Source organism: Nicotiana sylvestris, chromosome 8 (assembly GCF_000393655.2).
Source record: "Nicotiana sylvestris chromosome 8, ASM39365v2, whole genome shotgun sequence".
Taxonomy (NCBI): Eukaryota; Viridiplantae; Streptophyta; class Magnoliopsida; order Solanales; family Solanaceae; genus Nicotiana; species Nicotiana sylvestris.
The window spans coordinates 220,534,077-220,557,933 of NC_091064.1; the positions used below are offsets into that span (position 1 = coordinate 220,534,077).

At 35.7% G+C, this 23,857-nt stretch overlaps 2 protein-coding genes across 2 annotated transcripts; both read left to right on the plus strand.

The window, feature by feature from the left end:
- The first annotated feature begins 2,108 nt into the window (after nt 1–2,108).
- LOC104245932 (probable inactive receptor kinase At4g23740) lies at nt 2,109–6,672 on the plus strand. Its single transcript, XM_009801641.2, has 2 exons — nt 2,109–4,299; nt 5,787–6,672. Exons 1-2 carry the CDS (start codon nt 3,012–3,014, stop codon nt 6,446–6,448), a joined length of 1,950 nt encoding a protein of 649 aa, XP_009799943.1. The 5' UTR covers nt 2,109–3,011; the 3' UTR covers nt 6,449–6,672.
- A 1,454-nt stretch (nt 6,673–8,126) lies between these two features.
- LOC104245933 (SUMO-conjugating enzyme UBC9-like) lies at nt 8,127–11,802 on the plus strand. The gene is made up of 5 exons (XM_009801642.2): nt 8,127–8,181; nt 8,940–9,025; nt 10,017–10,147; nt 10,975–11,079; nt 11,577–11,802. The coding sequence occupies exons 2-5, from the start codon at nt 8,956–8,958 to the stop codon at nt 11,718–11,720; spliced, it is 450 nt and encodes a 149-aa protein (XP_009799944.1). The 5' UTR covers nt 8,127–8,181; nt 8,940–8,955; the 3' UTR covers nt 11,721–11,802.
- The last annotated feature ends 12,055 nt before the right edge of the window (nt 11,803–23,857 follow it).

Sequence of the window (23,857 nt, forward strand, 5' to 3'; positions counted from 1 at the left end):
TAGTGTCCGTCGCGCAAGACTTGCCTAGTACAGTTTATATCCGCTGTATAATTTACAGATTATTATACAAGGGAGATTTACACAGTATACACAAAGTGCTCACAGAAAAATAAAGACTGCGAGTTTTCCCTCTAAAAACAAATTTGGTGGACATAGTTTTTTTTTTGGTGTGGGGGGGGGGGTTTGGGGGGTGTTAAATGCCAATGAAATCACTTTCATATGTTCATCTCGTGACATAACTCTATTTTCTGAACAGATAGGTCCACTCACCATATCAATTACTACTATTATCGGTTGACAATATTTCATCACTTATTGCTGCCTCCTGCGTACATATATTTAATGCTATAATTTTATTTAAGCATCACTCACTCTCATTGAATGAACAATTTACTACTCGATAATTAGATTAACCAAACGTATTGAAAAAATAAGCTATAATTGAACGTAGTTAAGTTGCAAATATAAGATTTTAGTGTTTAAAATTACATTTAGTTAAAGAGACATTACTTTGAATAATTTTATATGTCATTCCTCTTCAACAACAACAATATACCCGATATGGTCCCACACGTAGGGTTTAGGAAAGATAATGTGTACACAGATCTTAACCATACATTGTGAAAATAGAGGTACTATTTTCGATAGACCGTCAATTCAAAAATGTATCAATTCTTCTTTGAGTTTAATTTTTATGCATTGTATGTGGAATTTTTAAAAAATATATTTGTGTATCTCATAAAAAAATAAGATTTAGGACTTAAATAAAGCAGATTAGTTGCTACAACAGCAAATATATATATTCTTTTTTCCTTTGAAAACCAAAAACAAAATGTATCATATTATTGGGTCTAATAATGAATATGAGAAAGAATTGGCATAAACTAAGTACTTGTTCTCAGCTAACCAAGAGGGGAAAGTTTCATATTAGAGCTGCTTATAAAACTTTGAGAGGTACAATAGTAAATGTTCCTTGGAAGAATTTGACTTGTCACAATGCTGCTACTCCTAAACAAGTATTCATTCTATGGCTTGCATTGCTTGGTAAACTAAGAACCAAAGATGTCCTACTGAGTTGAGGCATTAGTGTGGATAGTGTATGTATGTTATGTAACTCCTGCCCAGAAACTTCTTCACATATCTTTTTTGAATGTCCTTACTCAAGATCAATATGACAGGATGTGCTAAATTGGATGAAGTGGCAAAGAACCATCTTGAACTGAGAATTGGAGTGGCGATGGGTTTCGAAGATAGCTAAAAGAAGAACTGCACCAGGTGTTCTGCTAAAGACATGCTTTGCTGCTGTTATATATGAAATATGGATTGAGAGGAATAACCGGGTGTATCAACACAAGGCCAAAAGCAGGGAAGCAATACTACATGACCTGAAGACTTATCTATGTATAAGAGTTAGAGGCAACAGGAAATTATTTGGGTTTATTTGTTCATTATAGGTGTTTTTGACGTCCACTATAGGTATATAGATGTTTTTAAGGCTTCTAGTTGCATAGGATACAATATTTTTGAGAGGGGCGTGAACTAGTTTGTTTTGCCCCCGTTTTGTACAACTACTCATTAATTAATAAAATTTCTTTAATTGCCAAAAAAAAATAGTGAGATACCATCATTCCAATTCTTTTCACCCATTCACATGAGTATTCACAAGTGAATTGAAATGCAAAATTTTGAGAAAAATGTTACTCCCTTCGTTCATTTTACTTGTCCACTATTAACTTTGTATACCCCTAAAAATAATAAATAAAGTATATAATTTACACATAATAATCATATTAATTATGCATATTTTTAATGGATCTGAGAAAATGATTTAAAATGAGTAATTAATATTAAAAGTATAAAGGAAAAAAATTATATTATCTTAATATGCAAAAATTGACAAATAATATTAAAAATCTATTTTTAAAATACTGAACAAATAAAAGTGAACAGAAGCAGGAAAACACAAAAAAAACTCACATGATGGCAAAAGATGGTGAATTGTGGAATAAACTACTGTCCTTGTTCCTACGCTCCACTCACGAGCCTTATTAATTTATATAATTAAAAACCAAAGTATTTAGCTTTCCCACCAATTAATTCATCATTGCCCATCTCATTTCTCAATGAACAAGAACTCAAGTGAAAAATTCAGGACAAAGTGAACCATTTTCTATTACTTTTTTTCTGTCTATTATTCTGAGAAAGTATCTTGGTTTTGGCATTCAAATGGAAAGTTAAAGCACAAAGAACAAAAAGAAAAGCTTCTACTACTACTACTACTATTACAGATTCTGACTAACAGCTTGCTTTTATTTAAAATTACTCCCTTTTGACCATAAATTCTACCTATCCTTATTTCAAACCTTGTGACCTCCATTTTTTTAATCCCTTTTTTCACAACCCCACATTGCTTTTACCAGACACCATTCTTGGGAATTTGACTCTTTTTCTCACTTTCTTCACTCCTATATATATACACATGCATTCTCATTTTGTTGTCAGTGTGCATTTCTTTTTTCTTTTTTTTTCTTTTTCACTTTAAGCTTGTGCTAAGCTGCTGCTCTCTCCAAAAGCTTTAGTTTTTCTGAGGTTTTGATTTAAAGTTTTGAGCTTTAGATTTCCTTTTGGGTGTTTGTGTGTGTTTCAGAGTGTTTAAAATAGTTTAAAGTTTTGAACTTTAGATTCTTGAGTTCCTTTCTTCTTCTTATGTGACTACAAAAGCTTAGTTTTAGTGAGGTTTTAATTTAAAGTTTTGAGCTTTAGATTTCCTTTTATGGGTTTGAGGGTGTTTTTGACTCTTTGAAATAGTTTAAAGTTTTAAACTTTGGATTCTTGATGCTCATTCCTTCTTCTTATGTGACTACAACAGCTCAGTTTTTGTGGGGTTGGGGGTGTTTAGAGTGTTTGAAATAGTTTAAAGTTTTGAACTTTAGATTCTTGATGCTCATTTCTTGTTTTTATGTGACTACAAAGGCTAAGTTTTTGTGGGGTGGTGTTCAAGAATCTTTGAAATGGTTAAAGTTTTGAGCTTTAGGTTCTTGAAAATGGAGTGGAGGGGGATTTTGTGTTTGGGTTTCTTGGTTGGTTTGTTTCTGTTGTCAGAAATCACTGCTGCTGCTGCTGTTCTTGTTGAAAATGATAAGCAAGCTTTATTGGATTTTGTTAACAAGTTGCCTCATTTGCACCCTTTAAATTGGGATGCAAATTCTCCAATTTGCAAAAACTGGACTGGAGTGACATGTAGTGAAGATGGGTCTAGAGTAATAGCACTAAGGTTACCTGGGGTTGGTTTCAATGGTCCAATTCCTAATAATACTCTTAGCCGTTTAACAGCATTGCAGATCTTGAGCCTTAGATCTAATGGTATTAATGGTACTTTTCCTATGGATTTTATTAACCTCAAAAACTTGTCATATCTTTATCTTCATTACAATAGTTTCTCAGGTCCTCTGCCTATTGATTTCTCTGTTTGGAAAAATCTTACTAGTCTCAACTTGTCACACAATAGATTCAATGGCACTATTCCTAGCTCAATTTCTGGTTTGAGTCATCTTAGTTCACTGAATCTTGCTAATAACTCATTTTCTGGTAATATTCCTGATTTGCATTTGCCTAACTTGCAGCTATTGAATTTGTCAAACAATAATCTTATAGGTAAAGTGCCAAAATCACTTCAAAGATTTCCAAAGAATGTGTTCATTGGTAATGATATGTCTTTACTTGACTATACTGTTTCAAATTCTCCTGTTGTTGTTTCACTTCCTGAGCAACCAATTCCAAAATCCAAGAACGATAGGAAATTGAGTGAGAGAGCTTTGCTTGGGATAATAGTGGCTAGTAGTGTAATTGGGATTCTTGGATTTTGTTTCTTGTTGGTTGTTTGTTGTTTTAGAAGAAAAAAAGAAGATGGTTTATTTCCTGGTAAGATGGAGAAGGGAGATATGTCTCCTGAGAAGGCGATTTCGCGGAGTCAAGATGCTAATAATAGATTGGTTTTCTTTGAGGGTTGTAACTATGCATTTGATTTAGAAGATTTGCTTAGAGCTTCTGCTGAGGTATTGGGGAAAGGCACATTCGGCATGGCGTATAAAGCAATATTAGAAGATGCTACCACAGTGGTTGTGAAGAGGTTGAAGGATGTAGGTGCCGGGAAGAAGGAGTTCGAGCAACAAATGGAGGTGGTTGGAAGTATAAAACATGAAAATGTCGTTGAGCTTCGAGCATATTACTATTCAAAAGATGAGAAGCTTACTGTCTCTGATTATTTCAGTGAGGGTAGTGTTGCTGCAATGCTCCATGGTATTTCACTTTATGCATATTCATACTGCTTTATTGTTTGCTTTGAATAGGTATTTTAGTTAGTTTTGCAAATATGATTGTTAAAACAAGCTTTCCCTAAGTGATGTCTCACAATCGGACATGTTAAAGGGAAGCCGGTGCACAAGACATCCCGCGTTTAAGCAGGGTCCGGGAAGGGCGATGTAGACAACCTACCCTAATGCAAACAGTAGTGGTTGTTCCTACGACTCGAATAGGTCACACGGAGACAACTTTACCGTTGCTTCACGGCCTTCCTTAAACATATAGCAATCAGACATGTTAATTCAATGAATTGAAGAACATTTAATAATTCAGAAAGGCATAGAATCTTCTAATCTAAAGGCCAACTAATATAATTTGTTGTGTTATGGTAGAGACAGAGATGTAAGTGGGAATCCATTGAGGTATATTGTAGGTTCCATATATTCTCTTTCCAGCCTAATAAATAGTTAGTTGTACATAAAAAAAAGGTGAGATGATCCTAACATGTGGTTTAAGCATCTCTGTGGGGCAGTGGACTCCTTTCTGTTAATAAGATATGCAAAATCCTATCTCTATTTTAAATTCCAACATACTTAACTATACAAATCTTTGTCACTTCTGCTTTGTCATTAGTCTTTCATTTCATCCACTAGTTGATTGAACTATTTCATAGCATGTGGATAATCATTTCTGATTTCTGTTCCCTTTTATGGTAAGTCAAAATAATTCATGATTTTGTCGAGAAGCTTACTTTTTTCCTAAGTTTTTGTCCATCAAGCAAATATATATGATGTCAAATCTCATGAATAGCTAAGCTTTTTAGATAACTAGTAGGACCTGATTTAATTAAATAGAAGTCTAGAATAGTGAATCCTAAGCTATTGTCAACCTTATTCTGTATAGAATCTTTTACGAACATCACGACAGAATTCTTTATGTTTATGTTGCTTTTTTCCTCCCCCGGTTTTGGTGTTAGAACTAGGAGTTCTGTTGTTCTTCTCAAACCAAATGGAGTGAAATGATTTGTAGAAAGTCGATGGTTATCTACTTATTGTATTTTAGTTAAGCCAACCTAATATTTCATCTGAGTGTAATTGTGTAGCTTTCGACTAAGATGATGAGTTGTGCAATAGATGTTTTAACTTTTAAGTTTTATCGACCAATGCATTCTGATTATTCTAATCTTCGGCATGTTATTCAAATGATAACTAAAAAATGAACAAATGAGAGACACAGAGGATTGAACTCCGATCCCTTGCTTCTGTTAAAAACGGAATGGTGGTATTTTGGTCTAATGGGGCACAGATAGGTCACCTAATTACTGAAAATTTTGACTCTGATACATGTTATCTCCTTTTTTTTTTATCGTCTTTTAAGGCAATTGGTATCTTTGTCATCTCTGTTTGATCACTGTATTACCTGTTATTGAGTATTGTTTTTGTTACTGGCTCGTTGACTATCATCTATGAATATACAACTTGTAGGTAAACGGGGAGATAACAGGATCCCTTTAAATTGGGAAACTCGACTTAGGATAGCCATTGGTGCAGCGAGAGGTATTGCCAGGATACATGCCGAGAATGGTGGCAAGCTAGTCCATGGAAACGTCAAATCCTCTAATATCTTTCTGAACTCTAAACAATATGGTTGTGTATCCGATGTTGGTCTATCATCAATAATGAGCTCGTTAGCTCATCCAGTTGCTCGTGCTGCTGGTTTCCGTGCCCCTGAAATAACAGACACCCGAAAAGCCACTCAACCTTCTGATGTCTACAGCTATGGCGTGTTGTTATTGGAACTCCTTACAGGTAAATCCCCTGTCCATACAACGAATGGAGATGAGATTATACATTTGGTCCGGTGGGTTCATTCAGTAGTCCGAGAGGAGTGGACTGCTGAAGTATTCGACTTGGAACTATTGAGGTACCCAAATATAGAGGAAGAAATGGTGGAAATGTTACAGATAGCAATGTCTTGTGTGGTAAGGATGGCTGATCAAAGACCAAAAATGTCCGAGGTCGTTAAAATGATCGAGAATGTTCGGCCTACTGGGTTAGAGAATCAGTTTTCATCTGAAGGCAGAACAGAAAATTCAACACCAAGAGCAGCCACACCTGTGCCTGAGACACAATCTGATACTCAATGAGCTACTCAAGACCATTTTCTTTGTAGCCATTTTTATTACTGTTTACCATCTTAATTCATATTTAAATGCTTACTTCACTCTCTCAGTGAACAATATGAATAGTTGTAACCTGATATTAGTTCATGTTTAGAGTGGTTAGAGTGTACCAAAGATACTATTTTAAGGTATTCTTGAAATTGTACTCTGATTATAAATTCTAGGTTCTCTTTCTCACTCTCAAGATATTATCTTTTCCATGTTCTTGAATGGTGTGAATGTTCAACAAATTCAAGGCGGGAGAAATTAAAAAATAGCCGGATTTACAAGTGATATCGAAAAATAGCCAGAGATTCAAAAGTAATCGGAATTTAGTCACTTTTCATGTAAAAGATAAATTTGAAAAAAAGCTATTCAAAATTCGAAAATATTCCAGCATAATATGCTGGAGTTTGAATTTTGTACATATGAACTTCTAGTATAACATGACGGAATTTCATAATGTAGTGGAGTTCCAACATATTATGCTGGAGTTTGAATTTTGTACATATGAACTTCTAGTATAACATGCTGGAATTTAATAATGTTGTGGAGTTCCAACATATTATGCTGGAAGTCTATACACAGGTGCTCCAATCTCCAGTATATTATGTTGAAGCTTTCCGTAAATTATGCTGTAACTTTTCATGTTGCAGTAGAATAGTGGCTAGTTTTCAATCACCTTGCAAACGCTGACTATTTTTCAATTATCAGTCCGAAAACTGACTAACTCGTGCTATTTTAACATTCCAGGTTTACAAAATTCGAAATGTGTGCGTTTTATAAAATATATATATATCTGAATTAGGCCCAATGTCTATTTTTTTACCATCGAACAAGATATGATAAGAAATTACACCTCTACCTCTAAAATAAATTTCTTCTGATTGTAGGCTTTAAGTGTATTCTATGGGTGGTGCACACAATGGAATCTTGAGCGTATGCAACGTGCTGCTATATTCATTGTTCTCGACTCGAACTATATATGTGTGTAAAGAATTTACTAACGTTTATATGCGTCCACACACTTAATTCGAACAGTACTAACCAAATTTCTTATCAACCTTTGATGATGCAGAGTTGTGATTTAACGAAATAGATGAACTTATGACAATTATCTGAAGGTTCATTTTGTATGAGAAAATAATGGTAGTTTGATATTTTTTTGCTTAGAAATTTTTTATATGAACCTTGGGCCTTATATATCGGGCTCTTTAAGTTAGTGTCCAAGACAAAATAGGAGAGGGGACCTTTATTTCGATATAATCTTTATAACTCTATCTAATAATCAATCCAAAGCCTTTCGGTAGAGAATTTTCTTAGTCATTCAACTGACGAATATATTTACATTTACAAAATTAATTAAATCACTTAATCTTCACCCTATAATACTATTTTATTTTATTTTGGTAAATAAAGATTTTATTAAATACTACAACTAGCATCTCCATATAAAACCAAAAAACATTTTACTTTAAATTATAACATGTTCTAGAAGTAAAAATTTGCGAAAAGAAAGAACATAAATTGGACGTATACTACAGTTATTGAAGAAATTAAGGGATCTAAGTATAAATTGTTCAAACATTTTGGGTGTAGCTGTAAGTCGGCCAACAGAGATACGAAAACCTTTATATTGAAACAAAGTTCTGAGTTCCACATTGTACTGTTCGCTTCTCAGAATCTGAAAATAGCATCTTTGTAGGTTAATCTCTCAGGTAAAAAATTATTTTCTCTTCTTTCTCTTTTTCTAGTTGTGATTTTTTATGCTATGCATGTCTTCTCTGCATGTATGTTTCTTCTATTGGAACAATTATGCGACACAACAAACATATATATTGTATTTACCGTTTGTAGCTATACTTTTAGAAAATTACCATTCATAGCAATATTTGAATTTTATAGTAAATTTACTTATAGTACTAAAGGTGTGTAAAGTTACCTTCATATGACCAGGAGGTCACGGGTTCAAGCATAAGGCTGTGCACAACACACCTTTATGGTCTGGTCCTTTTCCAGACCCCGCCCATAGCGAGATCGGGTCAGAGTTTACTTATTATTTTGAATTGCAACAAGCTTTCGTAGTTTAGTTGGTTAGAGCACACTCTTAGTAAGTGAAAGATCTTGAGTTCGACTCTTAGTAATAATATTTTATTTTCTGTATTTCTGTATTTCGACTTGGTTGTATTTTTTGCGTGAACGAATTATTCATTACGCGTTTGAATACAATTAAAAAAATGCTCTTTCTTTATTTATAGTCAAACCTCTCTGTAATAGTCGTCCTTTATAACATAACTTCACTATAATAGTCATATTTTCTTTAAAACCAATTATTCATGCTATGTTGTCATATATATTTTCTATAATAAACAAAAAAAAAATGTCCAGAACAATCGAGATTGTTATGAAAAGGTTTGGCTTGATTTATTTATTTATATATAGAGATGATTTGGGTTATTTTACTTATCTTTTGTAGAGGGATTTGGTCGAGGATGGCGTCCAAGAGGATTTTAAAAGAGCTCGAGGCTGTCGTGAAAGATCCTCCTGTCTTTTGCACTCTTGGTTTGTTTCTAGAACCTTCTTTTCCTTTTACTTTGTCCCGAGGGCTTTGGTATAATAGCAAGAGTGTACTATGTGATAATGTGAGTTAAATGCATGTAACAGGTTCAAACATGCAAATGCTTAATTGGTTTACACCAAACCAATTAATTTAACTTTGGTAGTTAAAAATTGATGTGAAATGGTTAAGTGATAAATGTGTGTGCCAAATACGCATGTTTTGTATTTATTGGTTTGATATAAAAATCGAGTGTGAATCTGTCGTAGATGAAAAGTTGGTATTTAAGTGGAGACGGTGGAGGGATGGACTTATTGTTGCGGACTTTGGAGTTTTGAACCGTGCAACACTAGCCATTGCAATTCTAGGTTATAAAACAAAAACCTTCTTTTCTTAGTTTGAACTTTTGTTTTTTCTTCTTTTGAATTAGTAGTCATTTTCATCCCCCTCCCCCCTCCCAATCCCAAACAAGTTAACCGCGCTAAGATTTATCATTAGGTGCTCTCCTATATGATTGCAACTGCCAAGGGAGGTTTTTTTTTGGGGTGGGGGGGGGGTGGGGGGAGGGTTGAGTGAACTTTAGAGGAAGTGTTAGGGTAGACGTGTGTGCCTCTTCCCCAGCTTACCATGTCCCTTCTCAGATAGATGGAGTCAGAATTTAAGGTTTTTCTGTTCAGGATTCTAGTCCTTTTTAAGTAATGTATATATCTTTAATGAATTTATTAAGACAACTACTTGGTTGGAATCAAAATTACTTGGTTCCTTCGAACCCGTAACACACATTAGCTCCGCCCCTGCTTGAGACTTGTTTACGTTCTGGAAAAAGGTTCTCTGGTTCTCTGTGCTTTTGTGTTTGCGCGCATTTTTTAGGCAACCTGCTGTAAATATGCTTGCACTAAGCCTAAATGCCCAAACACGTAGTAAAAATGTGTCTTAAGGTTGCATTGAAAAGTTCTCTGATTGTTATGCTTTTGCTTCCTGTTGTTTGGTATTTAGGTCCAGTTGCTGCCGACGATTTGTTTCACTGGGAAGCAACCATTTTTGGTCCGCCTGATAGTTCCTATGCCTGTGGAATGTTTCTTGTTACCATTCATTTTCCGCGTGATTATCCATTTAAGCCACCCAAGGTACTCTTTCCCATAGCATGATGTGCACACAAACTTCTTTATGACTTGCCTGATAAGGCAGCCCGATACACTAAGCTCCCGCTATGCACGGGGTTCGGGGAAGGGCCAGACCACAAGGGTCTATCGCACGCAGTCGTACTCTGCATTTTTGCAAGAGGTTGTTTTCACGGCTCAAACCCGTGACCTCCTGGTCACATGGCAACAACTTTACCAGTTAGCCAAGGCTCCTCTTTACAGGCTCATAAGCTCCTAATTGTTTAAATTGTGCAAAGGATACTTTTCACAGAATCAAAGAAGCTATCGTTTTCGTTTTCTTGGGTTGTAAATTTGCAATATCATAGAGTTAACAAGTATATTTGTTCATGCTAATCTTCTAATGAATATAACAGATATTTAAGCTCATTTGCTAGGGAGAGAACTGGTCACAATTGATATGAATAGTTGACTGGCTTAGTACATTGGTCTAGAAGATGTCCAATTTATATGTTAGATTCAGTTTGATAAGTACATTAAGTTCAACAAATGTACCAATCAATCGGCAACTACGCCTCAACTCCAAACTAGTCGGGCACAGTGGCGGAGCCACATGCACCCAAGGGGGTATGTATGTATGTATGTATGTATGTATGTATGTATGTATGTATGTATGTATGTATGTATGTATGTATGTATGTATGTATGTATGTATGTATGTATGTATGTATGTATGTATGTTGGGTGTCCCCGGAAGAATCTTTTCTGTAATGCCTTTGGATTTTCTTGTTTTTTTAAAAAATACACTCTTTTTCCTGGACAAATTTATATGACAATACGAGATAAATGTGCAGATACGTTTTAGGACAAAGGTTTTCCACCCAAATATCAACAGCAGTGGTAGAATTTGCCTTGACGTTTTGAAGGAACAATGGAGCCCAGCACTTACAATCTCCGCGGTGAAGTTCATTTCCTGTTGTTCCCATGCTGATTTAATCTTCTTGTTTTCACTCTTTGCTGAGAACGTTGTCGATCAAATGTATTTCAATGGTGGATACTGAGGACTTTTACGTCGATTATTTTGTTCTTGTTCTAAACTAACATAAGTGAGTCAACCATAAGAGATTAAATTACATTTACCTAATGAAACTCTAGCATCAGCTTTCTTTCTTTTTTCTTTTTTGGTACTGATGGTGTTCGAGTTAACATGTTCACACATCGACTATTACACTGGGTACCTGCTGCTTCCCACCAGCGCAGATACCAAGTAACTTTTTCTATCAAGGCTTAAGCAGATGGGAAGAAATTAGGTAGTGTTTTTGCGGTTGGATATTCTTCTTCTTAATTCTTAAACTTAATATGTATTCAAATTGTTCGTTGTTTCAAACACCTTTAAGCATAATCTATTGATCAAGGTGCGGGCTGGCATGCTTATTTTTGTATTTGTTCGTTGCAGATGTTGATGTCTGTATGTTCTCTACTAACAGACCCTAATCCTGATGATCCTTTGGTGCCGGAGATTGGTCATATGTACAAAACTGATAGAAACAGGTATGAAACAACTGCCAGGACTTGGACCCGAGCATATGCCATGGGTTAGTTAAGATAGTTTCTGGGATTTTGGGCATATTATTAGTGGTATGTTAAGAAAATGAAGTGTTTTTTATGCATAATTAGCTCAATGGGAAAGGTTATGTTGTTGCTTCTTGAAACACTTCAATTTTGCTTTTTGATTTGTGTTATGATATAACGGTTTTGTAACTCTATGGATGGGTTCAAATTAAGCAAGTTTGACCCTTTACAGCTTGTTTGGATGGTTGTTACCTCTTGTATTGTATCGTATTGTTACTTTAAATATAATATTTGTTTTGATTGTTACTTAAAGTTTATTGTTTAATATCGTTAAATTCGTCATTACGTAACGACGAAAAGTACCACTTTATGGAAAGACCGATTTGGTGCAGTTGCGTCGTTACCTTATTTAATTTTTCTCTCATCTTGCCGGCCCTTCCTTATTATTAAATAATCTTATTTGACAAGGTGGGTTTCTCTGATGGTAAGCATCCTCCACTTCCAACCAAAAGGTTGTGAGTTCGAGTCACCCCAAGAGCAAGGTGAGGAGTTCTTAGAGGGAATAATGTCGAGGGTCTATTGGAAACAACCTCTCTACCCCACGGTAGAGGTAAAGTCTGCGTACACACTACCCTCCCCAGACCCCACTAGTGGGATTATACTGGGTTGTTGTTGTTTATCTTTTACCCTACTTCTTATATTAATAAATCTATCTTGTATCTTACTTCTTTATACTTCTTTATGATATTGCAAGTTTATTCTTCATATTGCCCAATGTCCATTTTCTTACCGTCGAATAAGATATGTTACAACTTGTTTGGATGGTTGTTACCTGTTGTATTGTATCGTATTATTGCTTTAAGTACAATGTTTGTTTTGATTGTTACTTAACTTTTATTGTACTGTATCGTTTAAATTCGTCGTTACGTATTGACGAAAAGTGTCACTTTATGGAACGACCGATTTGGTGTAGTCGCGACGTTTCTTTCTTTTCCCCCTCATCGTGCCCCTTTTTATTATTAAATAATCCTATTTTATCCTTTATCCGACCTTTTTATATAATAATATTACTTCGTACCTTACTTTTTCTTTATAATATTGCAAATTTATTCTTCATATTGTTGGTGCATGACATCATGAAACAACAATAAATAATACAATCTATCCAAATATTGCATATATCAAAATGATACAGTACAATACAATAAATGAAACAATACATAACAACTATCCAAACAAGCTGTAAAGGAATTACACCTCTACCGTTAAAATAAATTTCATGTGATAGTAGGCTTTAAGTGGATTCCATGGATGGTGCACACAATGGAATCTTGAGCGTATGCAATGTGCAGCTATATTCATCGTTCTCGACTCGAACTATATATGTGTGTAAAGAATTTACTAGACGTTTATATGCGTCCAAAAATAAACGACACTTAATTCGAACAGTACTAACCAAAATCTTTATCAACCTTTGATGATGCAGAGTTGTAATCTAACGTAATAGATGAACTTATGACAATTATCTGAAGGTTCATTTTGCATGAGAAAATAGTGGTAGTTTGATAGTTTTTTGCTAAGAAATTTTTTATATGAACCTTGGGCCTTTTATATCAGGCTCTTTAAGTTAGAGAGAAATTCAAAAATAGTCAGATTTATAAGTGCTTATTCAAAAGTAGCCACAATTTCAAAATTACTTGAAATTTATTTATTTTTCATGTAAAGATAAGTATATTGGAACTCCAGTAGAGTGGAGCACCGGTGCTTCAATCTCTAGTATATTATACTGGAACTTTCCGCTTGTTGGAGTTCCAGCATAATATGCTGGAAGTTCATACACAGGTGCACCGATCTCCTGTATATTATGTTGGAACTTTTCGTGTTGCAGCAAAATAGTGGCTATTTTCAATGAATTTACAAACGCTGGCTATTTTTGAATGACCAGTCCGAAAACTGGCTAGGCAGTGCTATTTTTACTTTAAGTTAGTGTCCACGATAGGAGAGGGGACCTTCATTTCGATATAATCTATATTACTCCATCTAATAGTTAAAATAGCACGGGCTAGCCAGTTTTTGGATTGGTAATTAAAAAATAGCCAATGTTTGCAAAGTCATTAAAAAATAGCCATTATTTTACTGCAACACGGAAAGTTCCAGCAAAATATACTGGAGAGTGGTGCACCTGTGTATGAACTTCCAGCATATTATATTGGAACTCCAGCACACGGAAAGTTCCAGCATTACATACTGAGATTGGAGCACCTTTGTATGGATTCCAGCATATTATGTTGGAACTTCAGCACATTATGGAATTCTAGCATGTTATGCTGGAAGTTCACATGTAAAAAATTCGAACTCCAGCATATTATGCTGGAATATTTTCGGGCTTTGAACATTGTTTTTGTTCAAATTTATCTTTTACATAAAAAATGGCAAAATTTCGATTATTTTTGAAACTGTTGCTATTTTACATTTACCACTTGTAAATCTGGTTATTTTTTAATTTCTCCCCATCTAATAATCAATCCAGAGCCTTTCGGCAGAGAATTTTCTTAGTCATTTCACTGACGAATATATTCACATTTACAACATTAAGTAAATCACTTAATCTTCACTACTTAATCTTCACCCTATGATACTATTAAATACTACAAGTAGCATCTCCATATAAAACCAAAAAAACGTTTTTCTTTAAATTATAACATGTTCTAGAAGTAAAAATTTGCGAAAAGAAAGAACACAAATTGGACGTATACTACAGTTATTGAAGAAATTAAGGGATCTCAGGTAAACTTTTCTTTCTCTTTCTCTAGTTATGATTTTTTTCTTCTCTGCATGTATGTTTCTTCTATTGGAAAAATTATGCCATACAGCAAACATATAGTACTATATTGTATTTACTATTTGTAGCTATACTTTCACAAAATTATCATTTCTAGCTATATTTGAATTTTATAGCAAATCTATTTGTAGTACTAAAACAAGAAATTAATTATTTTGAACTGTAACAAAAAAGCAACAAGCTCTTGTAGCTTAATTGGTTAGAGCACACGCTTAGTAAGTGAAGATCTTGAGTTCGACTTTCAATAACAATATTTTATTTTTCTATATTTCTGTATTCGTATTGGTTGTATTTATTGCGTGAACTAATTATTCATTGCCCGTTTGAATACAATTGAAAATTTTCTCTTTCTTTATTTACAGTCAAACCTCTCACTATAATAGTCATATTTTCTTTAGAACTAATTATTCATGCTATGTTATAATATATATTTTATATAACAATACTTCGCTATAACAACCAAACAACCGAGGTTATTTTAAAAAGGTATGACTTGATTTATTTATTTATATATAGAGCTGATTTGGGTTATTTTACTTATTTTTTGTAGAGGGATTTGGTCGAGGATGGCGTCCAAGAGGATTCTAAAAGAGCTCGAGGATCTTGTGTCTTTTGCACTCTTGGTTTGTTTCTAACCTTCTTTTCCTTTTACTTTGTCCCGAGGGCTTTGGTTTAATGGAAAGAGAGTAATATGTGATAATGTGAGTTAAATGCTTGTAACAGGTTCAAATATGTAAATGCTTATTTGCAATCGGTGTTTACACCAAACCAATTAATTTAACTTTGGTAGTTAAAAATTGAAGTAAAATGGTTAAGTGATAAATATGTGTATCAAATACGCATGTTTTTTATTTATTGATCTGATGTGAACATCGAGTGCGAATCCTGCCGTAGATGAAAAGTTGGTATTTAAGTGGAGAAGGGTGGAGGGATGGACTTATTATTGCGGAGTTTGGAGTTTTGAACCATGCAACACTCGCCGTTGCAATTCTAGGTTATAAAAAAACTTATTTTCTTAGTTTGAACTTATGTTTCTTCTTCTTTTGAATTAGTAGTGATTCTTCAAACCCCCCCCCCCAATCCCAAACAAGTTAACCGCGCTAAGATTTATCATTAGGTGCTCTCCTATATGATTGCAACCGCCAAGGGAGGTTTTTTTGGGGGAGGGGGAGTGAAGTTTAGATGAAGTGTTAGGGTAGACATGTGTTCCTCTTCCCCAGCTTACCATGTCCATGCTCAGATAGGTAGAGTCGTGGAGTCAGAATTTGAAGTTTTTCAGTTCAAGATTCTAGTCCTTTTAAGTAATGTACATATTTTTAATGAATTTATTAAGACAACTACTTGGTTGGGATCAAAATTAGTTGGTTCGTTCGAACCCGTAACACACATTAGCTCCGCCCCTGCTTGAGACTTATTTACGTTCTGGAAAAAAGGTTATATGGTTCTCTGTGTTGTTCCTCTATACTTGTAAATAATGATTCTGGAAATTAGAACGTTAGCTTATAAACGTAAATATAAATAAAAAACATAAATTAATTCGAGCCCACTGAATTCACAGTGTTTCCTTAAGGAATTTAATCCCCTCCTAGTACCCAAGGTTATAGATTATTTCCTCCCAGGATAGAACGAATTACACACTGGTGTAGCGGTACTTCAAACCCCAGTGTTTCAGCGAACACAAAGTTCGGCAACAAATCACACTTATGGATGCTTTGTTTGTAGTTAAAAACAATGCAGAATAAGGAGGACAACTCAGAAGTCGAATGGAAATTCTGAGAGGAAGGAATGCAAAGTATAGCCAATGTTGAATTCTTACTGAAGAGAATATCAAATTGCAATTCGTTTTTCCAGTGTATACGCAGTGTATACAGAGTGTATATCCAGTATATGCAGAGTGTATATCCAGTGTATACAGAGTGTATATTAAGTGTATACAGAGTGTTTCAAGTGTTTTTTCCGATGTGTTCTTCTTTCTCTCCAACTTATGCTCTATTTATAGCAGTTATTTGAGAGAAATCCGCCCCTTCCATGGTGCAACAAGCACTAGATCATGGAGAAAGCACTTACATGGTGGTATATACACTTGCTTGGTGGGAGGAACACTTGCACCATTGTGGGAGGTGCACTAGGCTGCATTGTTGCTTAGTGTTGCAACACAATACACGGATTGGAAAACATCCGTTACAAACACGGATTATATCACGTTAATATTCACTATTAACAAATAAATTTGGTCCAAAAAATTAATCAATCGATCGATCATTTGACCAAATCCGAATCCAAATCCCATTTCCCATTCACTCTAATTTTAAGACTATTTCATCTTAAACAAAAACTCAACAATCCCCCACATGAATGGGGAATGGCTATATCACGGAAGTATGCATGAAAAACTTGTGTGATTTGCAAACAAGAATTAATTGCATCTGGATAAGTAGGTTTCCCTTTGAACTTTCCGTAGTGAACTTATGTCGGATATACTCGGTCAATCGGTAGATTTGATATCTTTGAACCGTCGAACTTTAGTGTATACCTAGACAACCATAAGTCACACAATCAATCCCTTAACCGTCTTTGGTTCTCATTGTTGTGTTCGTTTCAGCCATGAACACTGCCTGGTTTCATAAGTGCGTAGAGAATTGGCCTTGCAAAATTCTCCTTGAAGCGGCTAATACTTCACACTTACATAGGTGATTCCTAAACGTGTCATCTCATAGATACACTATTTGATATACCCTGTATCAAATTTAGAAATCATTAAAAAGCCTTAATGCTTTATCCTTGGTACTGAACATTGTCTCATCACGAGAATGGACTAAAACAAATTTTGTTGACAATGTTGAACCGTCATTAATGACTTTGTTTGATCTCCTTGAACCTAGATCTTGGGATCTCCAGTCTTCTAGGTAGAGTTACCGCCACAATGACTTGTTCTCGGCCATAGTCCCATTCCCCTCGATGATTTCTCAACTACCTCTCTAGTTAGGCCTTTTGTAAGTGGATCTGACACATTATCACTTGACTTTACATAGTCAATCGTGATAATTCCTCTAGAGAGAAGTTGCCTAACGGTTTTATGTCTTCGTCGTATATGACGAGATTTACCGTTATACATAACGCTCCCAGCCCTTCCAATTGCCGCTTGGCTATCACAGTGTATGCATATTGGTGCCAACGGTTTGGGCCAAAATGGAATATCTTCCAAGAAATTCCGGAGCCATTCAGCTTCTTCACCGGCTTTATCTAAGGCTATGAACTCAGCCTCCATTGTAGAGCGGGCAATACATGTTTGTTTGGACGACTTCCAAGATACCGCTCCTCCACCAATAGTGAATACATATCCACTTGTGGACTTCGAATCAGTTGAACCGGTGATCCAATTTGCATCACAATATCCTTCAATCACCGCAGGATATTTACTGTAGTGCAAATCAAAGTTTTGGGTATGTTCTAAGTATCCCAAAACTCGTTTCATTGCCATCCAGTGAGATTGGCTTGGATTGCTCGTGTATCGACTTAGTTTACTTATAGCACAAGCTATATCTGGTCGTGTACAATTCATGATGTACATTAAGCATCCCAACACACGAGCATAATCCAATTGTGATATGCTTTGGCCTTTGTTCTTTGCTAGTGCAAGATTCACGTCAATTGGAGTCTTTGCAACTTTAAAGCCCAAGTGCTTGAATTTTTCAAGTACTGTCTTAATATAATGAGATTGTGACAATGCCAGACCTTGAGGAGTCTTTTGGATCTTAATCCCCAGAATTAAATCCGCAATTCCCAAGTCCTTCATATCAAACTTGCTAGTTAGCATACGCTTAGTAGCATTTATGTTGGCAATGTTATTACTCATTATCAGCATATCATCCACATATAGGCAAACAATGACTATGTGATTTGGAACATTTTTAATGTACACACATTTATCACATTCATTTATCTTAAAACCATTTGACAACATTGTTTGGTCAAATTTCGCATGCCATTGTTTGGGTGCTTGTTTTAGTCCGTAAAGGGACTTAACAAGTCTACATACCTTATTTTCTTTACCTGGAACCACAAACCCTTCAGGTTGTTCCATGTAAATTTCTTCCTCCAACTCTCCATTTAAGAAGGCCGTTTTAACATCCATTTGATGAATTTCAAGACCATACACTGCAGCTAATGCTACTAACATCCGTATGGACGTAATCCTTGTAACTGGGGAGTATGTATCAAAGTAGTCAAGACCTTCTCGTTGTCTATACCCTTTGACAACAAGTCTTGCCTTGAATTTATCAATAGTGCCATCATCTTTCATTTTTCTCTTAAAAATCCATTTAGAACCCAAAGGTTTATTTCCAGGAGGAAGATCAACCAATTCCCATGTATGGTTGTTCAATATGGATTCTATTTCACTATTGACTGCCTCTTTCCAGAACAATGATTCCGAAGAAGACATAGCTTCTTTAAATGTTCGAGGCTCATTTTCCAATAAGAAAGTCACAAAATCTGGTCCAAACGAAGTAGACGTTCTTTGACGTTTACTACGTCTTGGATCCCCCTGATTAAATGTACTTTCTTTTGTTTCTTCCCGAGGTCGTTTAGATCCTTCACCAATCGACACGCATTCCTTTTTATACGGATATATATTTTCAAAGAACTCAGCATTATCTGATTCTATAACCGTATTATTATGAATGTCGGGATTTTCTGATTTATGAACCAGAAATCGATATGCTTTACTATTAGTTGCATATCCTATGAAAACACAATCAACTGTTTTCGGTCCTATTTTTACCCTTTTGGGTTTAGGAACTTGCACCTTTGCCAAACACCCCCACACTTTAAAATAATTCAAGTTGGGCTTCCTTCCTTTCCATTTTTCATATGGAATGGATTGTGTTTTACTATGGGGTACTCGATTTAGTATTCGGCTGGCCGTAAGAATGGCTTCCCCCCACAAGTTCTGTGGCAAACCAGAACTTATCAACAATGCGTTCATCATCTCCTTTAATGAACGATTCTTTCTTTCCGCAATCCCATTGGATTGGGGCGTGTAAGGGGCTGTTGTTTGATGAATAATTCCATATTCTAAACATATTTGTTCAAAAGGAGATTCATATTCACCACCCCTATCACTTCTTATCATTTTGATTTTCTTGTTAAGTTGCGTTTCAACTTCATTTTTGTATTGCTTGAATGCGTCTATTGCTTCATCTTTACTATTAAGTAAGTAAACATAGCAATATCGAGTACTATCGTCAATAAAAGTTATGAAATACTTCTTTCCACCGCGAGATGGTATTGACTTCATGTCACAAATATCTGTGTGAATTAAGTCTAAAGGATTTGAATTCCTTTCAACCGACTTATAAGGATGTTTAACATACTTAGATTCCACACATATTTGACATTTTGATTTTTCGCATTCAAACTTAGGCAATACTTCCAAGTTTATCATTTTTCGCAAGGTTTTATAATTGACATGACCTAAACGTACATGCCATAAATCATTTGACTCAAGTAAGTAAGAAGAAGCTGAAGTTTTATTATTAGTTTCAACAACTATTACATTCAGCTTGAAAAGGCCCTCAGTAAGGTAACCTTTTCCTACAAACATTTCATTCTTACTAATCACTACCTTGTCAGATACAAAAACGCACTTGAAACCGTGCTTTACAAGAAGTCCAGTAGAGACTAAGTTCTTCCTAATCTCGGGAACATGAAGGACGTTGTTCAAAGTCATGACCTTGCCAGAAGTCATCTTGAGAAATATCTTACCGTATCCTTCAATTTTTGTTGTAGCAGCATTTCCCATAGAGAGCGTCTCTTCGGGTCCAGCAGAAGCATATGTAGAAAATGCTTCCCTCACAGCACAAACATGGCGAGTGGCTCCAGAATCAATCCACCACTCCTTTGGGTTTCCTACCAGGTTGCATTCAGAAAGCATGGCGCACAAGTCATCAACATCATCATGCTTTTCTACCATGTTTGCTTGACCCCTTTGCTTGTCTTTCTTCCGAGCACGACACTCCGTAGATTTGTGTCCGGTTTTCCCACAGTTGTAGCAGTTTCCACTGAACCGCTTCTTGCTTGGGTTGTATTTCGGACCAGAAGCCTTCTTTCTCTTTTTGTTATCTTCAACAATATTTGCTCCCATTATTGTTGAATTTCCACGGCCTCTTCTCTCAGCAGCTTTGTTGTCCTCTTCGATTCTCAATCGAACAATGAGATCTTCAAGGGACATCTCCTTTCGTTTGTGTTTCAAATAATTTTTGAAGTCCTTCCACAATGGAGGCAACTTCTCAATTATTGCTGCTACTTGGAATGCTTCATTGATGACAAGACCTTCAATGAAAATTCCGTTAGTAAAATTACTAAAAAATTTACTTTCAATATCAGTATTTATTTGAAACATACCTTCAGCAAGTAGATCATGAATAATCACTTGCAATTCCTGGACTTGGGTAATAACAGACTTGCTATCTACCATTTTGTAGTCCAAAAATTTTGCGGCGACGAATTTCTTCATCCCGGCATCTTCAGTTTTGTACTTCTTTTCAAGCGCATTCCACAATTCTTTTGACGTCTCCACGCCACTGTATACATTATACAGATTATCCTCCAGTCCGCTAAGAATATAATTCCTGCACAAGAAGTCAGAATGCTTCCACGCCTCAATCACGAGAAAGCTATCATTCTCTGGAGTTTCATCTGGAAGATCAGGAACATCTTCCTTGATGAACTTCTGTAGACATAACGTAGTCAGGTAGAAGAACATCTTTTGCTGCCAGCGCTTGAAATCCATCCCGGAAAATTTTCCGGGTTTCTCTGCCGGTGCCAACGCCGGAGTTCGACTTGTCGATGCGTTGACAGTCATCATCGGAACAGTTTTGATTTCCGTCATTCGCCATTTTTACTGTAAAAATGACACAATCAAACGTTTAATAAACGTTTAAAACTGGAGTGAAAAATCACGTAGATTTTAATCTCCAACAAAATGCCACGAAGGCTTTAAAACTGGAGTAAAAATCACGTAGATTTTAATCTCCAACAAACCGCCACGAAGGCTTTACTCTCCGAACGGGAGTACACAAAAAACCACAAAGGTTATAGTTTCCAGAATAATAAAAGTAACACAAATACAGAAATTAAATTATTAAATTATTAAATTCCTTAAGATTGTTGTTCCTCTGTACTTGTAAATAATGATTCTGGAAATTAGAACGTTAGCTTATAAACGTAAATATAAATAAAAAACAGAAATTAATTCGAGCCCACTGAATTCACAGTGTTTCCTTAAGGAATTTAATCCCCTCCTAGTACCCAAGGTTATAGATTATTTCCTCCCAGGATAGAACGAATTACACACTGGTGTAGCGGTACTTCAAACCCCAGTGTTTCAGCGAACACAAAGTTCGGCAACAAATCACACTTATGGATGCTTTGTTTGTAGTTAAAAACAATGCAGAATAAGGAGGACAACTCAGAAGTCGAATGGAAATTCTGAGAGGAAGGAATGCAAAGTATAGCCAATGTTGAATTCTTACTGAAGAGAATATCAAATTGCAATTCGTTTTTCCAGTGTATACGCAGTGTATACAGAGTGTATATCCAGTATATGCAGAGTGTATATCCAGTGTATACAGAGTGTATATTAAGTGTATACAGAGTGTTTCAAGTGTTTTTTCCGATGTGTTCTTCTTTCTCTCCAACTTATGCTCTATTTATAGCAGTTATTTGAGAGAAATCCGCCCCTTCCATGGTGCAACAAGCACTAGATCATGGAGAAAGCACTTACATGGTGGTATATACACTTGTTTGGTGGGAGGAGCATTTGCACCATTATGGGAGGTGCACTAGGCTGCATTGTTGCTTAGTGTTGCAACACAATACACGGATTGGAAAACATCCGTTACAAACACGGATTATTTCACGTTAATACTCACTATTAACAAATAAATTTGGTCCAAAAATTAATCAATCGATCGATCATTTGACCAAATCCGAATCCAAATCCCATTTCCCATTCACTCTAATTTTAAGACTATTTCATCTTAAACAAAAACTCAACACTCTGTGCTTTTGTGTTTGCGCGATTTTAGGCAAGCTGCTGTAGATATGCTTGCACTAAGCCTAAATGCCCAAATGACAAGTAAAAATGTGTCTTAAGGTTACATTGAAGAGTTCTCTGATTGTTATGCTTTTGCTTCCTGTTGTTTCTATTTAGGTCCAGTTGCTGCCGACGACTTCTTTCACTGGGAAGCAACAATTATTGGTCCGCCTGATAGTCCCTATGCCGGTGGAATGTTTCTTGTTACCATTCATTTTCCGCCTGATTATCCATTTAAGCCACCCAAGGTATTCTTCCTATAGCATGAAGTGCACACAATCTTCTTTATGACTTGCGGGTAGCCCAGCGCACTAAGCTCCCGCTATGTGCGGGGTCCTGTGAAGGGCCGGACCAAAAGGGTCTATCGTACGCAGTCTTACCTTACATATTTGCAAGAGGCCCGTGACCTCCTGGTCACATAGCAATAACTTTACGAGTTACGCCAAGGCTCCTAATTGTTTAAATTGTGCAAAGGATTCTTTTCACGGAATCAAAGAAGAAATAGTTTTAGTTTTCTTGGCTTGTAAATTTGCAGTATCATAGAGTTAACAAGTGTATTTCTTCATGCTAGTCTTCTAACGAGTATACAGATATTTAAGCTCATTTGCTAGGGAGAGAACTGCTTACAATTGATATGAATAGTTGACTGGCTTAGTACATTTATCTAGAAGAAGTCCAATTTATATGTTAGATTCTGCTGGATAAGTACATTAGTATAGAAAAAGTTCAACAAATGTACCAATCAATCGACAGCTACACCTCAACTCCAAACTAGTCGGGCGCAGTGGCGGAGCCACATGCACCCAAGGGGACAAATTATGTATATATACTATATAATGACACCCGTTGACTTCGATGGTGGATCATGAGGACTTTTACGTCGAATATTTAGTTCTTGTTCTAAACTAACATAAATGAGTCAAACATAGGAGATTAAAATACATTCACCTAATACCTTGCTTTTTGTTTGGATTCTTTTATCGTATACAACTATACATGAAACATCTTCTATATTTTCAGATTGAACTTATGTGAGAACCAGCAACTTTAATCTTTTGCTTCTTGAACGTGTAACATTACTATTATCCTCCTTCCAAATGAAACTCTTGCATCAGTTGAATTTCTTCTTCCTTTTTCCGATGGTGTCCGAGTCAACATGCGCATACCTCGACTATTACACCGGGTACCTATTAATTCCCACCGGGATAGGTACTTGGTAACTAAT